Source organism: Balearica regulorum, chromosome 8 (assembly GCF_011004875.1).
Source record: "Balearica regulorum gibbericeps isolate bBalReg1 chromosome 8, bBalReg1.pri, whole genome shotgun sequence".
Taxonomy (NCBI): Eukaryota; Metazoa; Chordata; class Aves; order Gruiformes; family Gruidae; genus Balearica; species Balearica regulorum.
In genome coordinates, this window is record NC_046191.1 from 24,064,942 (window position 1) to 24,082,155 (window position 17,214).

Below are 17,214 nucleotides of genomic sequence, written 5' to 3' on the forward strand. Positions count from 1 at the left end.
AGGGTTTAATTTATACTTAACAACTTTGAAAGAACTCAGCAGATGATTGTTGATGTGTCATTTGCATCCCTTTTTAATTTAGTTGATTTTTAAGAGTTTGGTAAAAGCAGATCTAACAATTCTAACAACTAATGCTTTTGTCACGTAGGTAACAGCATCTTATATATATAAATGGTTGTACTGGCTTGTGGAAAGCTTGCTTTACTCCCCTCACAAATAAGAAAGAATGGGGTCCTGTACTGTGTGAATTCCTTTCATATTCTCTTTAAAAGTGGTTTGAGAGTGCAGCATGAAAGTGCCTCAGAGTAAAATTCCTAAGCTTTAGCTCAGCTGTTCTAAGTAATTTTTTTTCTTTGGTTACAGTCATTCTATAGGCACTTAAAATACAGGTTGTGTTTTTCACATTGGCATTTCAGCCAACTTGCAAGCGATTAGGCATTTGAACATCTATCCTAAGGATGCTATTTCAGAACTGCTGAAACTGAGTCCCAGCGAGGTGAAGAACCTTCCCCCCAAGCTCAGAGAAATCTCGTGGAGCTGGGAGTTCCTGATTGAAATCCTTGTGTCAATCCTCAAGAGATTTCCTTCAAATTTTGTCTGCCTTTAAATGCCAGGCTGGCAGTTCCACATACATGACTCCAGTGGCAGACTGAAATTACTATTTGCCCCCCCCGCCATACTGGGATATCAAATTCGCGTCTCTTCAAGTGATGCAAAGCCTGCCACCATGTTTGTCAAATAGGAAATTAATTATCTCAAAGCTTACGTCTCGACAGCTGGTACAGCTGAAGTTGGCACCAATGTTTAAGAGCCTCTTTGTGTACTCATTTAAAAAGATCCTGTGTTTAGTCCAGGGTGATTTCTCTGCAGGGAACCTCTATGCTTTTGGCCAGTATCAGCTGTATTTTCTTACTTGCTGAATCTATTATCTGTGACACCTTTTAAAAACACAGCCCGTGCCCTAAAAATGTTTCATGTGGCTTTTTCTAATGAAGTATTAACCTAGTATTGCAGCTTAGCTCTTATAAAGGGCTCTTCTCAACATAGTCATTTAAGTAGATTCTGAAAATTCACCTCATAAATGTCTTTGCTATACAGAACAATGTACACCGCTAGCATTGTGGTTTGAGTGTACAGATGCCATCTTCTCAGAGTTAGGATCTGGCTGCTGACTTGTGATTATGGTCACAATTTCTGATGTTGAATCAAGGAAAAAGGGTTTTATTCAGTTATTGTAAGTGTTTGTCAGTTGTAGATAAAGCTGTTGATTTTGTGGCTAATTCTGTTTAGTATGGAAGAGTAGGGAAAAATCTGTCAGGTTGATAAAGCTATCTATTCTGTTCTCCGGTGAAATGAGATGGTTAGTCCTGTTTGCTCTTGTGCTGGCATTCTCCTCCCTCTTCCCTTTCAATCTTTACTGGGAATTTTGTTTCTATAAAGGACTTCAGGCTGGTGGCTGAGTATCTGGGTTTGTATTAGGATTTCTTTTCTCCAACACTTTGTAAACTATGGATTTTTTAAACATTTTTTCTTTCCAATTGTAAGCATGTCAGGTGGAAATGCATTTTAGCATTCACATTACCTACATTTCCTGCACTGCAGTCAGCAAGGAAAACTTCAGCGTGTTTAACTATAATGTTTGACTGCATTTTAATCAGGCGGTGTCACCTGCCAGTTCAGTTGTAAGACTGATCAGTAACAGTACTAACCTGCTTCGGCTAACAACAGCTCCATAATCACATGTCAAGTAATAGAACCAAACCCCAAGTTTTCACATCCTCATGCTTGGATAAACTAAATAATGTAAAGCTGCTTCATTTTGGGGAGGAAAAGCAGCAGCAAGTAAGAAGTAACAGTATAGGTAATTAAAATCAGAAGGCTTAATTTCATGACTCTTGTTTTCTTAGGTTCAGAACTGGAACAGTGAGATACTTGCTAAACAGAAACCACTGGTTGCCAAACCTTCAACAAAACTGCATTTTGTAAATCGACTAAAAGGCAAAAAGTACAAAAACGGCACCACTTCCAAAGTTTTGCAGGATGCCAGTAATTCTATTGATCATCGACTTCCAAACTCCCAGAGGGTAGGTTTGGCGAGCTGTGGAGATCATAGCCTTTACTAATCTTTGTCTGATCACAATTACAGAGAACACATTGCTGCAGCTGTTCATTGCAGTTTTGTTTACCTGATCTAAACATGGCGGCTCTGTAAAATGATGCAGAATCTGCTGTTTTGCAGCTGTCTCATGGGTGGTGCCAGCTTTAAGCTTTTCCTACTGTTGGAATATTTTTTTCCTGGTAGATTTTTCTAAAGTTCCAGCTCAGCTTGCACATATATTTTATTTGTAGTTTTTCTAGACCCTGCTTCTCCAAACTGAATAAAATCTAGTTTTTCTGATTCAAACAGTGGGAGATACTTTGAGCGTACTTGTTCAGTTCCTGCAGTCTCCACAGAAGAAGTCAGGTAAAAATAAAAGAACCAAGTCACTTGCTGTAGCTGAGAGATGAGCGCTTTTGACCCACAGACTTGAGGACACAATGGAAACTGTTCATTGCTGTTACTGGGTTTTTCCTTCATGGTCATTTGGGGTTTTGGTGGATTCAGGGTTGAGGAGTAACTCCAGCTGTACTACTCAGAGGAGTGTTTCTTTCTGGTTTGGAGAATGAAACAGTTCTAATGTATTTTACCTTCCAAAAATGCTTGCCATATTGTTGGCATTTCCTCTTAGGATAAATCTGTCTATAGAAATGGATGACTAAAAAAATTAATAGATTTCAGATATGCAAATATCAAACATATTACTGTATTGAAACTGTGGTGCAGTTGTCCTCGTTTTAGGTACTCTTCAGTTCAAAATACCCCTAACTCTTCTCTCCTCTTCAGAAAAACAGTCGAGAGACAATGGCAGATGAAGGGTTCTTTGATCTGTTGAGTCGGTTCCAAAGTAACAGGATGGATGATCAGAGATGCTACTTCCAGGAGAAGAACAGATTCTCAGCTGCTTCAGTGGCAACATCCTCTACTCCACCTAAAACAATGAGAAAATGTAATTTTTAAAAAGCAAAATCCGTATCTGACTTACTGCTTAAAAATGTATTTGCATGCAAGACTTGCTATGGAAAGGAACTGATTCCTAGGCTAACTCATTTTCTTCCTCCTCCCCAGCCTTTTCTACTTCTGTAGTCTCACCTCACACAGATGAATTTCTAGACCTACTTGCCAGCTCACAGAGCCGCCGGCTGGACGACCAACGCGCCAGCTTCAGCAATCTACCTGGGCTTCGTCTTAATCAGCACAACAGTCAGTCGGTCCTGGGTCACCTCATGGCAAGTAACAACAGAGAACTAGACGATGACTTCTTTGATATATTGATAAAATGCCAGGTAAGCTTTTTCCAAAAATTCTTCAGGTTCTGAGTCCTTGGGGACTTGATTTGTGCATCCTGCTATTCAGTTTTTTTCAAGTAAGCCACCTTCTTTATCACGTGTTTTAAGATACAAATTGATTTGGTAGATAAGGAAGAACATAGGGAACAAAAAATTAGGATTTTTTTTTCCCCCAAGGTTTTTTTGGTTGGTTGTTTTCTGTGGTTTTTTTGTTCTTCTTCAATTTCCCTTTCTTGTTTTGGTTTGTTTTTCCCCTTCAAATTATCCAGTGTTTTAAGTAAAGTGTAATTTTGGTATTTATACCACATTAACCATTTAAAGTAACAAATGCTGAAAAAGTGGTTTGGAGGGAACCTACACCTGCACTCTTAACTTACTTAATTTGAAAAGTTTAATTTGAAACAATACAAATTAAATCCTTGTAATAGGAATAAATCTTTAAATCTGAAACCAAAAGCTTTTAGTGATTTTTCACTTATTTTGTTCAGTTTTTTATTATATATATTCCTGTAAACATGCAGCTTTATTGCTTGGCCTGTCTCTAGGGTTCCAGACTGGATGATCAAAGATGTGCTCCTCCATCATCTGCAAAAGGACCAACTGTACCGGATGAGGATTTTTTCAGCCTGATTTTACGATCACAAGCTAAGAGAATGGATGAACAAAGAGTCCATTTACCCCCAGCTATCAAGGGACCAAATTCTAGCTGAAGAAACAAGCAGGCGCGTACTGTATAGTAGCATCTTAGGTATCAGTTTTGTTTGCTGGAAAAACATACCTGCCTTTTTACATAAGGCTGGAATTAGTAGTTTTGTCCCCTTTCTACTAATTTTTGTACAAAGAGCAGCAGCATCCCACTCCTGACCAGTAGTTAAGAGTTGCTGTTGCTCTTCAGAGTTGGCACTTGCTTTTAGCAGTGCCTGAGACACTGATTACTCTATCTCCCTTCTAGCTGTCTATGAACATTAATACGAAATTTTTTTCCGTCAAGGTATTCTCATTGCTGAAGCGTGGGTTCTACCACTGTCTCCATCTAGTGTAAGACCTACATTTGTATGTTCCTTTTAAAGAAAACTTGATTATTTTTTTTCCGATTTGTACCTCCCTGGAAAAAGGTCCTGTTTTCTTTTATACTTTTTTTAAAAATAAAAAAATAATTGAGAAATGGCTTCAGTACTTAGTCTGTCTTTATTTCCTCCAAACTGTGTTTCTGTTTTTTTATTTAAAAAGAAATTAAAAAAAAAATAATCAAACCCTACTTTTAATTCTGTTCTGTTTAATACAAAAATAGTCTTTACAAAACATGCTGGGGGTTTTGCTAATATTTAGTTAAGTGTTTCCTGTATTACTCAGTGCAGTTTTACAATCAGAAGAATTTTTTAAGAAGATACACTTGTTTTTAAGTAACACCTGCCGGTGCTGTTCTATAGATTGTGTGGTACATGTCCACCACCAATAGTAGGCTGCCATGGACACCAAGTAATTCCTGCAGGAAGTGAATTTAAAACATTACAAACAGTGAATGTATGTACGCTGTGCTTACTATTTGACCTCAGCTACTTAGGGCTGTATGTTAAATGTATGTATTTTGAGTTAGAAGCCACTGATTTTAACACCAAAAGTGGCAAACTGTTCACTTCAGGTATTTATAAATGAAGTGATGGCAATTTTTTATTGAAGTATTATACACCCAGAGAAGAATCTACAGTTAATTTTAGCTTCCGACTAAAATGGCATCGTAAGAATAGCTATAATTCAAACTATTTTACAGTTACTGAAAATTTTACAAACATTCGCTTGCAGCATTTTTAGCACTGAAATTGATTCCTACTGAAACTAAAACTGTCCTCCTTTTGCTTTTAAACAGAAATGCCAGAATATTCTTCCCAAACCCATGTATTACCATCAGTTTATCATGCTGCACTTCAGTCTTTCTTTTACTTAGTACATCCTACTCCACCATTCAGCTTTGAATTGCCCTAAAAACCCATCAGATTCTCACTCCTCTGCAAATTATTAAACACAGTATCCACGCTTTCCCACCACCGAGGATCTAGTTTTACTCAAAACTTATTACATAAACTTGATTTCAAACAAGCAGCAACACCCACAAGCCTGTTTTCTTGTCCACTTAAAGTTGTATTATCTTAACACCACATTTATTTTAAATTCCAGAAGTAATACATATACACAGTCTCTCAGTTTTTCAACCTACCTACCTTACAGCTGTGCATACTAATGCTCTGAACAAAGCTGGGTTCCCATCAGCTTATTGATGCTCGCTTTTCTACGTTTGAGAACTAGAGCAGAACTAGCAAGTATGTGACAACTAGAGATTAGCCAAAACTTACAGCAGTTTGGGGCTTCCTTAGTCTCCTTCCTGCGAGCCACGTGAGTTGGTCTCTGTCTTCTCTTCACGCAGTTCCACCACAGAACTTTTCCCTTCTAGGTTTTTATTGGGGTCACAGTTTTCTCCAGTCTCTTGCTCTGCTTTGTCTGTCTCCTGTTTCTGCTGCTTAAGTGCATGTTCTTCAGTAAGGTTTTCAGCTGTGATAGTTTCTAGTCTACAAACTTCAGACTCAGTGTGCAATCTATTCTGTAAAAATTAATAATAAGCTATTAATCAAGCAATCCAAAGTGATAGCATCTGCTGCTTCAGCTGCACCTCGGCTGAAGGGGCAGAACTCCCCCAAAGCATGACTGGTGTCTTTTTTTTTCCTGGGGAGATAGTACATGTAAAGAACAACAATCTAGAGTATAAGTCTGGTTTTAATTTTCTATAGTTTACAGAAAAGTCAGCACTGTTTTTCCCCCCCACCTTTCCTCTGTGGGTTATCATTACTGCCCCGGCTGACATAAGTACTGATCTCTCAAAACAGAATTATTTAAGTCTTCATAGTAAAGAGTTTTAATTTGGTAGATTCCTGCCACAGTTAACTATTGCACAGTACTTTTCCAGAAAAAAACACACCCAAGATACCTCTACCAAACTGTTCTGTAGGAGAACAGGGACTTCCTTAACTCCTCTGTCCCCAACATTTAGGTTAAGCTCGTTGTTTAAATATGTTCTAGCAGACAACACTGAAATCTATTAAATTTAATCCCAGCTCAAAGAGCACCAGGACTAACATACACCAGGTTCTGGTTTGTGAGACTCTTCTACTTGCGTGTCTGGCTCATTGCTGTGCACAGCATCAGGACTTGTGCTGCCATTTCCTGGTCTCATAGGAGCATCTCCTCTGTCGTAAGGTCCTCTATAAATGTAAGGAAGCTTCTGCAGATAATAGCCATCTGATTTACTCCCATCATATTGCCCAATGTCTATCTTCTCCTGTTGACTGTGAGGTGGAGGAAGACTTTTCTTCTGAAAAGATGTTAGGTATCTTAACACAGACACCGATGATCCTGCCCCATAGCAGAAAGCCTGGGGGGGGGGAGGGAAAATAAAAAAAAGAACAAAACACCAAATATTGGCATCCTGTGGTTTTTACAGAGAATTCGAAGTCACATATCTGAAAAACACTGAAAGAAAAGCTGCGGTGATCAGAACGGCTACAATAAAATTCAAGCTCTCTGCAGTCTGACCCCCACTGCAGGAACTGCCCAGCTGTCATTCATCTTTGGTGCTACTATAAAGATGGTGAAGGCTCTATAACTCAATGCTTTTGTGTACAAAATGTCAATTGTATGCATCATTGTGTAATGACACAAAGAAGAAATGGGAATTAAGCTGCAGTAAACTGTCACAGAGTCTCAGATTTTAAGCAGTTTCCTACTATTTTATCCCACTTAGGCAGTGGGTGAGAGATGTGGTTTAAATACAAACTTAACTATTCTAAAGATTTTATCAAGAAAAAAATTCCCTTGTAGAAAGCTGTTCAGTAGTATAAGTAAGTAACAGATAATAATACTTAAATAAGTTTAATATATAAAAAATAAAACTGAGCTTTTAAATGTAAGATAAACGTATACAAACCAGGACAGCCAGGGCCATCATAATTAGCACTGGAACCTGCAGAATGAACGGTATCTCCTTCATAAGGGCCTTGATGAATTCACCAATACCTTGTCCCACGTGCTTCAAAGGCTCAGTTACAAAGTTGGTGAAAGTAATTGCCAATGCCTAGAAAAATACAAATGGACAAATAGCATTGTCACTGATCGCAAACATAAACACGCACGGTCTCTCTAGGCTTGGCACATACCTTTGTTGGTGGAACCAGCAGAACAGGATTTACTAGTAGAGTTTCATAGTACTTCTGACAGGGATCGTCCTGAAACGTCCATTTACTTCTCAGCCACTCTGTAGTCAAAGCAGAGACATATTTTTACTACTTTTGGAAAATATATCTTATGACACAGTAGTAATACAGACAGTAGCATTTCAATTACAGATGGAAGAGAACTCTTCTAGATGTGATTCAAAGCTCAGATTTATTTTTAAAAATCTGAGATTAGTAGTGTAGTTTATGCAGTCATGGGGATGTAGGAAGGAGAAGGAAGGTTGGAAAGAAAGAGAAGAAACTGAGTTTTTCCCATGTTTAGTCAAGGAAGTTCTCTTCATTAGCTGAACTTAGTCCCTAGAAGCCTCAGAAGAAAAAAAATCTCACCTGTGGGAACTATTAACGTATTTTGTCCACAGCTACTGAAACAGAAGTAATTCTGAGTGCTATTAGTCATCTGCCAGGCTGCAAGTAGATTAAAAAAGTGCATTTTTCTTGCTAGATTTCAAGAGACTACTTTAATTATAAGCAGAAAGGCTTACTCCTTAAGGGAACTTTAAGTTATAAACAAGTAATTTACAACATCAGTGTTTCTGTAGTTTGATTTTAGTGCAGTGAGAACATAAACAGTCAAGAAATTCTACAGGGAAGACTGAAACAAGCACTCATGAAGAGCTGCCACCATTAATCTACCTTCATCTATAGCACTGGATGATAAATAATGGCTAATAAGAAAATCCAGCCTTCTCAGTAAAACACCACCACTAGAGAGAACAGGTAGTTACAGATCAAATTTCTAAAGTCCACCGTACTCTTTTTCTGGCATTCTGCCCTCTGATCTTCAGTAATGGGTAGAAGAGTACTGGGGGAGAGGAGCTGGGAAAACACTCATGAGTAAGTTGTAAGGAAAAGAAGTTACACCATGACATGCTCTAAGCCCAGTTTTGTGATCTGCTCTCCTTCAAAGGCCTAAAAAAAAGTCTGGTGGAATGGAAAAATGCTAACACTGTGTAATCATGTATTGCCAGAAAAGATTCAACCTACTACTCGTGAAGAGATTAGAGTATTTTGTGATCTTAAATACTATTACAAAATAATGAAACAAGTATTTACCAATAAGACTTTCTCCCCAGTCCAACTTCTCAGCACAGATGTTATCAAACTGCCCCATTTTTGCAATTTCTGCTTGATGCTGTGCAAAGGCCAGCTGCAAGAGAATAGGAATTACTTGTAAAACATAAACCAAGGAGGTGCTGGGCACAGAACACCCGTGTCCATGTGGCGCTGCACCTGAGCTGATGAAGTCTGCTCTTAGCAGGTTTGGGATAACTACCCAGGTAAATCCATATTAAGAAAAGTTTGCTACATAAACAATTTATCAGAGTTAAATATAAGTACTTCCTGGGAATGGATGAAGACCACTAAGGTGGCTACCACCGAGTTATTCTCCAAAAGGAGTCTGAATTACCAAAGAGCAAACTTCAATATTCAAAGATACAAGTTCAGGGCAAAAGTAATCTGACATCTTGTTACCTTAAAATGTTTCTGGATTAAAAACAGAGACAGCTGCCACGCAATTACTAATTAAAACATCAGGACATCTTCTTTTATTTTTTTAAATAATTTCCATTAACAAATACCTGTATTCATTATAATTTTGCTCTACAGTTTGCAACTGATCATCAAATTGAAAAGGTTAAGTCAAATCATCCATTGAAAAGCTCTGACATTTCTCACTGACTCACTCCAAGTCACGCACGTGGCAGGCCACTGACATTCAAGAGCTGTCCTCCTCTCTGGCACCCCACTATTCAGGGGTCTCACAAGCTGCAGTTAAATTCCAATGACAAGGTGTGAGGACTAAGATTCTGTGGTTGGGCTACCACCTAGTAGCATAAACTCCTCCTCACTAAAACCAATACTGTTGTACAGTCAGCTACTTTATCACCATTAATGAAGCATTTATCTCTGGTCTATCACATGTTAAATACAGTTTCAGCCAGGGAATCTTTAGAAAGAAAAAAAAACCCCACAATACAGTTTCATAAGACTTTTCTACCAAGCTGCTTTGGACAGAGTTCATGCTTCCCTTGCCCATGCAGTGAAATCACAGTTCTACTGCTTTATGAATTTTGTGCACCTCCATGGCAGGATAAAATTTGGCAGGGTTTCTTTTGTTGTTCTTTAAGCCTAATACACCTGTCAACATGCAAAATAAAACATTCTTTTATTTATTTTATAGTCTAGTTATTTTTTTATCTAAACTAACTAAAGGAACTAAATAACCTTAACTCCTTCATAACTGTAAAATTTGAAGCCTAAAGGCCATTAAGATCTCAGAACAACTTACCTTATACAAGTAAAGCCAATTCCATGCAAAACTGATGAGAAAACTGATTAATAAAATGCGTTTTAGCTGAACAAACCAATGGATATGTGTCCAGAGCTCTGTAGCTATTACAATTACAATGCACACTAAGCACAAGAGTATCTGAAAAAGAAAACAGGAAAAAATTATGATCCAGATTTGGAATTTTCCAAGCTTACTGCCAGTACATATGAAGGAACTTCCAACTTTTGTTTTTACCAGCGTCATTTACACAGCACAGTTGAGAGAATTCTTCCTTGCTTTCACAGCGTATCTGCAGCAGTACAAGGCAGAAAAGTTTCATGGTATACTAGTAGTCATTCCTATCACAGCCTTATGCTGCAGTTGCTCTTTTCTTTCTTTTGATATTCAGTTACTTCTTCTTCACTATATTTATCACGTTACCTACCATACTTTAAGATTACAAAATTGATGTAATTCAGTGCTTTAGCAGTATGTACCTGGTATGAACTACAGAACCGCTGCTGCCAACTCCTGCAGTTTGTTAAGAGACAAAGGTACAGTCGGGGTAACAGCAGCAAGACTTCAGAGAAGCACTTTATAGTCTCTTTCCATCCGAAGACCCCTAACAGTGAGGCTGCACTACTAACAGCTTGCTTTTTTCATTTGGCTTCCACGGACTCCCTCAAAACTAGACAGGCTACTTTCAAGATCACGTTAGAATAAAATGTTAGCATATTCTGAATTGTAAAGATTTATTCAGAGAGCTTAAGCTTATTATAGATCCTCAGCTTACCACTTTGAAATTCCATTTTTGAGAATATGGTGTTTTCACATGCTCTCCTCTCCAACACTATACAACTGTTTTCCACAAAACTCACAAAACCCTCTAACCTATAAAATTTAAGACCTCAAATATATACTTGTCTCACCCGCACAAGCCAACAGCTTCGGCATCTATTTGAACAAGAGACAAATCTGGAAAATTTATAACGCATGAGTTGTCAGTTTAAGTGGTCAGAAAGTACTGGAGTCTAATGAGTCAGGCAACACACATACAGAAGACAGGAAGAGAAAAAGAAAGCATACCAGAAAAAAACCCAAAGCTACACTAAGAAAAAATGACCACAGGAATAAAAAAATTAGAATTCTTACTTCAAGTGAATACATTGCCTCTACCTTCAGCAACCATGAAACAAAAAGAGTGACTCGGTCTAAGTACAATGGAAAGAACTGCTTTACGCGTGGAGCTAAGATGGTAACAGTCATTGACTAGATTCGCACAAAGAAACTCAAGAAAACAGCAATTAGAACCAACAAAAAACCTTTCTTCTCCTCTTACCAGAAACATATTATATAGATCAATTCCAAAAGTGTCTTCAAATCTCCAATGCCAAGCATTATAATCATGGTGCTTAAAATTGATCAGAATATCACTAAGTGCATCATCCACAGCGCCTGATTGCCAAGTTTCCTCATTGAGAAACCTGAGGATCTCAGAATACGTCTGTTTTGTAAGGATGATCTCAGCATCGTAATGGACATCACCCACATCTTCCTCAGGCTGAATTAAGAGCAAAGCAGAACAATGATTAAAAGCTACTTATTTGGAAACAGAAGTACATATGAAAAAATGGTATCCCTATGCAAAAACTGATTATACACCCTCATTATGTACCTTTTTGAAGCAGACTGCAGGATTAACATGGGACAGGTTGCACACTATGATTCTATAACCTCTTTGTTAATTCTTCTAAACAATATAAAACACGAATTGAACTGGTTTGTGCTCTTTCAATTCTACAGCAAAAACCTAAAAAATGAATTAAATTTTTAGAACTACTCCTTAACAGGTATTAATTACTAATGTGCTGTATGTGCCCTGATCATGGCTGGGTAATACAGATAGAAGCTACTGAATACTGAAATAAGAAATTTTACATTGCTAAGTATAACGTTGTTAAATATTTATTTTGCTTATTGCTAAAAATTTATTACTTTACTGCTGAATAGAAAAAAACCCCGTATCTCCAAAGACAATAAAACAAAGAAAGTAGTAAGGTGATTCTTACATGCAAACTCTAGTAAGCTACTATGCCTAGATGGTTAATGTGGTAGAGTCTAAAACAAAGGCCTGAAAGGTCTACAACAAACAAACAAAAAACCAAAATCCAGCTCTTTCAAGTTTAACAACCACTAACATGAACTGACCATGGTATTACTATAGCTGCATCCCAACAACAGGTATTTAGATACATACTCTGAATTCACAGTCTTCCTTTGGGTGCTTTACAGATCAAGTGGCAACTGTTGCTCCTGTGCTAACACTGCTAACTAACAGCAATACTGGACGCACATACTTCCATCATTTTTTCCTTTGCAATTCAGTTCTCCTCATTTTAATTTAAGTAAGCCAGGATAATTAATCAATACTTGGTAACTATAAAAACCACATAAAGTAGTAATATGAATTTTAATTAATTTTTAATGAATGTTTTAATACTTACAAGGCCAAGTTTTCTAGCTTCATTTAAAATCTTATTCAAGTATCGCTTAAAAATATAAAAGCTACGGCTTTCATGTGATTTGGCATTCCTCTTCTCACATTCTGCAATCTGCAATGTAAAGACACTTTTATTCACTTCATGCTCAAACCATCTTGTTCATAGGAGAAAGCAAACCCTACCAATACATTAAACTCCAGATTAACAGGGGCATGTTTCATTAGTTTAGCAATAAACCTGTGATTAGTACACCAGATAAAAAGTGCATGCAGTTGCGAAAGATACTACTTTCCATGGGACAGTACTGGAGATTTCAGATCTGCTAACAATATAGTTTGAACAGTAACCTCAGTAAGATGAGAAAAAAATAAAGATCTGGATCTCCTTAAATTTTAAGTTTACAACAGGAAAAAAAAAAAGAGAACTGTAAAAAATACTGGGTAACTAAAGGAACATTAAAATGACATATCCCATTGGGTCTCCAAAAGGCTGAGGGAAGCGAGAGCCCTGGCAGCTACACAAGCATCACCGCATCCTCCTGATCTCCAAGCAAACAGCAGCGTGGGGGTTTTACAGCAGCTTCTGAGAGCTGCAGCACTGCACATTACAGTCAGCCACAAAGGTGTTCTCTATGCTCACAACCCGCCCCTTAAAATCCAACAGAACCAAACAACTTGAAAATGAAAGGCAGGTTTCTTAGCTTTTGGCAGCATGGTGTAACATCAATAGGCAGGTTTCTTAGCTTTTGGCAGCATGGTGTAACATCAATACCTCACGTCTAAAGTGTTGACACTGGACAGAAGCACGTAGCTCCTATCAACTTCTGTTACGCTATAAAATGTTTTAGGAAACAGACCTTGGTAGGGAGAGAATCAATTTTGAATTCAGTTCAAATCGCTTCCAGTCTCTCCTCTGAATAAACAGGTGCCCCCTACATAATGCACAGTCTCTCACAAATGATGCCAGCAATTCACCTGTTCCGTACTATCCAGAAAAGCATCATCAGAAAGCACAAACTATAAAAGGCTGGAAAATACTCTGAAGTTCCATAACAAACCTTCTGTTGCAAGGAATCTACTTCCCTGGAACAACTCGATAAGATTTCAGCATTGACTGTATCCACAGTCTTATCCTCAGAGTCATGATAGTTTGCCTAAAATTACGGAAGAGAAATACACATTTTTAGAACCAAAGAATTTGATCAATATACCATGTTACACTTCTATAGTCAGATCACTTTAAAAGGAATAAAGGAGCTAAAAACTGAGTGTTGGCCTTTGCTGCTAATACTCTCCCAAGGATACTCCAGTTGCGCCTCTGCTGATATTTTAGGCTCCAACCTGACGATTGCTTTAAGTTTATCTAAATGCATGCTGCCTTCAAAAGGTGAGGTCTTGCCCTTTCATCCCCCACCTGCCCTTTCCCCTCCTCTGAGTGTTGGTGAGCCATGCAGTTTCATCAGATTAGGTAATTGGACTGGCTAAAAACCGACTCAGCAAGCAAAGGGGCAGTCAGACAAATTCCCAGCCCAGATGGCCACGCAACCAGCCAGACTGAAAGTAAACACAAAACCCCACGGGTTGCACGCCTCTCTTTTCATGTTCCCTCTTCGCTCTGAAACATCCCATTTTTTCTGTTAATTGCTCAGACTTAGTTTGAGCAGTGCTTCTTCTACACAATCAGGTATGCACATTGAGGAAAGTCTCCAAAAAGGAAGTGCAACATTACACAAATTGGTGAACTCACACTCATATGAAGTTTTGAGAACTTGGCTGGCCCACACAGCCTGCCTACCTAAAACCTCTCACTGCAGAGCAGAAAAGAAATCCTGAAAAGATGCATTAACCCAAAGCAGACACATTTCTCCTTTAAGATGCAGTTCTATTTTTGTAGCAGACAATAGTAAAACTCGTCATATTTTTTATATAAGCTGAAGCAGCTGGCACCAAGTTTAAAGATGCCAAAGCTTGCAGCTGAATGTTAGGGATGCTAATGACTATCAGGTAGACTTGAGGCAGGTGGAGGCTGAGGAGGAGCTCTGTGGAGAAAAAGAATGCAGTTTGCATTTTTTAAGCTTCAGAAAATTATGTTCTGAGGCATTAAAATGGTGTTATCCAACACTGCAAAACCAATCTTGAAAGCTTAATTAATGACAAAATCAAGGGTGCCCATACAACCAACTACAGTTTACAGTGCCACGTGTGCACCTACATACGGGATAAACAATATGCATCTCATGATATACATAGAGTCCATCCCTCATAGAAGACAATCAAGATGATTCACCTTGTTAAAACCAGCTTTTCATATTTCATCTTCTCTTCAATGTTCATGAATTATTAACAGTACAGCACTCAACCCCTACGCTGATTCTCCTTCCAGCATTACAAAACACCATTGACTTTCATAATACTCTCACACAATAAATGGAGTTTATTCCCATGTTACTGGGGAACTGCATAATTTGAGTAAAATATAATCATTAACTTTAATTCCCCCAACTTTTACCAGCTAGGAACTTAATTTTCAAGATATTTAACACTATACTCGAGAAACTAGCAAGACCTGCTGAACTCAGTACTTCTCAGAGAAATAACTTGTGGAGCCACAACCTGCATAAATCAGTCAACCACCACCCGTAAAAAGACAAAAAGCATGGTTCCTGTGACTTGATCAGTGTGCAACAGAAACTTGTCAGTAAAAGGCGCCGAGCTAATTATTTACAATAATACGGATCAATATTTTTTCTTGCAATTTTAGCAATGGACACACAACGCTTTTCTGCATATAGATTGAAATGTAATCTTATAAGACCTTAAAAAGACCATAATTCTATTGTTTTCTAATTTCACGATTTAAGGGTAATCTTTCAACAGCACATGGCTGAAGGGCTGTTTGGGAGAGACACGCATTCATGTACCCTTTCTTTTTCTACCTTGTAAGGTCTTCTCATTGTTCCTGATGCTGCATCGTAATTGAGCATATCCGTGGGGTCAATCCAGTCATCATCTTGAACTTTACTACTCCCTATTAGCACAACTGCACAGAATACCAAAGGAAACAGCATCCTGTATCACTAAATATAACGAGAAATTCAGATATTTAGTTCAAGACATAATATGCTGTATGAAAAAAAAAATGAAACAATCTCTTCAGTGTTCTTTAAAAACTCAGTTCTCCAGTAAGCAGGTTAAACTTCACTTACATAATTTTTTCCCCAAAGAAAATACTGTCAAGAATATGCAACAATTAAACGGTACTATATGACTAGATCAATAGCTATAGTTATCAGCAGGTGTAGAGCACAGTTCAGCATTGCTAAATACGATAAAACAGTGCAGAACTCCCCCAGGCTTCGGGAAAAGGGTCCAGCACTATTATCGCTACAGAAATTCACCTGGCAAGCCTCGCAAAGGCCGCGGGGCAATTCCCGCCCTGCCCGGGAGGCAGCCAAACCGTTGTCACCTCGGTAATGCTCCTGCAGGCCCGAGGCCGCCAGCCGCGCCTCCCCCCGGCCGATGGCACTACAGGCCGTACGTTGCAGACGCGCACCCCCCCCCCCCCCCCCCCCCCCCCCCCCCCGTATATTTCTCCCTGTCCTCTTGGCTTTCGCCTTATTCTCGGCCGCGGGCTGAGAAGACACGCAGCCTTCCCCCCCCTTCCTCGCTCCTACCGCTCCCCCCTCACCGATTCACCGCGACGAGCGCGCCAGGGCCCAAAGAACTACAGGCCGGGCCAGGACCGCCGGGCTCCAGTGAGCGGCACCTCCCGTCGCCGCCCGGCCACGCACCAGCGGCAGGCCCCACGCCGCCCTCCGCAGACCCGCCCGCTGCCCCCCCCCTCCAGCTTCCAGCCCGTGGCCCCCCGGTACCTGAAGCGTCGCAGACGGCCTCAGCGCGTTTACCCGGCCCGCAGCCGCCCCGCATCGCCAGGCCCGTATTAGTCGGGGAGGGGGTCCCACACTCTTCCCTGCCCCTTACGCCTGCGTTCCCGCGGCCGCCGCTCGCTCCCAGGGCCCAGCGCCGCCCCGAGGAGGCCCGAGGGGAAGCCGCTCCCGCCCTGCAGGGGCCGCTTGTCCGCGGCCCCTCAGCCTCCGCTCCGGCCCTGAGGCAGCGCGAGGCGCTGGCGGGCTAGGCGCCGCCTCGCGCTGCCCGCGAGCGCAGCCTGCGCCTGCCTCAGCCCCGCTCGCGCCGCGGGGCAGCGGCTCTCCACAGCTGCAGAGCAGCGCGGCCAGCGCAAGGGCGAGCGTAGGAGGCGGCAGTCAGGAAAATAAACAACATCTAACCGAGTCGCTGCTTGAAGAACAACCGCTGAGAGGCGGAGAACACAGCTATGGAGCAGACGCAACACCGTGACGCTGCCCCCACGCACACCTGAGGGAACGGAAGCAGCAGCGCTTCCCACCGACTTAATCCCCGCCCCTTTCTCCACTTGTACAGGGACCTACTTTTTTTGTCTACCATTCCAGGCAGACAGCTAAGAAAAAGCCTTCCCTTTAGTAAATACAAGCAAGGATGGGCGCTCCCACATAAGAACAGCTCAGCCTCACAAGAAGAGATGACAGATGTCAAACTAGAGCCTGTGAAGACACAAGTTTTAATAAAATTCATTTAAGGAAATTAATATTTAAATAGTTGTAGTGCTAATTAAAAATAGTGTGCCAGCTTTGACCACAGAGGGACAACTGAAGGAACACAATAGTTAGAAGGCGTATTTTTCTCCACAGCGGCATTAGGACCTTAACCTGTGTGCAATACAGGAAAATAAACAG

The 17,214-nt window shown here is 40.1% G+C and overlaps 2 protein-coding genes across 6 annotated transcripts in view; one reads left to right on the forward strand and one right to left on the reverse strand.

The window, feature by feature from the left end:
- GPSM2 (G protein signaling modulator 2) overlaps positions 1-4,563 on the forward strand; it is a 30,692-nt gene extending 26,129 nt beyond the window's left edge. The window contains exons 12-15 of one of the 2 annotated variants that reach the window (XM_075760105.1): positions 1,908-2,084; positions 2,885-3,047; positions 3,167-3,384; positions 3,933-4,563. In XM_075760105.1, coding sequence (XP_075616220.1) covers positions 1,908-2,084; positions 2,885-3,047; positions 3,167-3,384; positions 3,933-4,097 — 723 coding nt within the window. In that variant the 3' untranslated portion in view covers positions 4,098-4,563. The remainder of the gene's footprint in view (positions 1-1,907; positions 2,085-2,884; positions 3,048-3,166; positions 3,385-3,932) is intronic. The other variant, XM_075760107.1, reaches the window with a different exon arrangement.
- On the reverse strand, positions 56-16,809 carry CLCC1 (chloride channel CLIC like 1). Of its 4 annotated transcripts, none has more exons than XM_075760110.1 (12): positions 16,729-16,752; positions 15,379-15,519; positions 13,501-13,596; positions 12,447-12,554; positions 11,282-11,503; positions 9,961-10,101; positions 8,724-8,817; positions 7,593-7,690; positions 7,364-7,510; positions 6,521-6,811; positions 5,739-5,983; positions 56-3,029 (listed from the first exon to the last, which is right to left on the reverse strand). In XM_075760110.1, the coding sequence occupies exons 2-11, from the start codon at positions 15,508-15,510 to the stop codon at positions 5,756-5,758; spliced, it is 1,557 nt and encodes a 518-aa protein (XP_075616225.1). In that variant the 5' UTR covers positions 15,511-15,519; positions 16,729-16,752; the 3' UTR covers positions 56-3,029; positions 5,739-5,755. The 4 variants fall into 4 exon arrangements, with proteins under 4 accessions (XP_075616225.1, XP_075616226.1, XP_075616224.1 ...); XM_075760111.1 differs by lacking the exon at positions 16,729-16,752 and adding an exon at positions 16,315-16,411 and having other exon boundaries at positions 15,379-15,470; XM_075760109.1 differs by lacking the exon at positions 16,729-16,752 and adding an exon at positions 16,131-16,163.
- Positions 16,810-17,214: the final 405 nt, after the last annotated feature.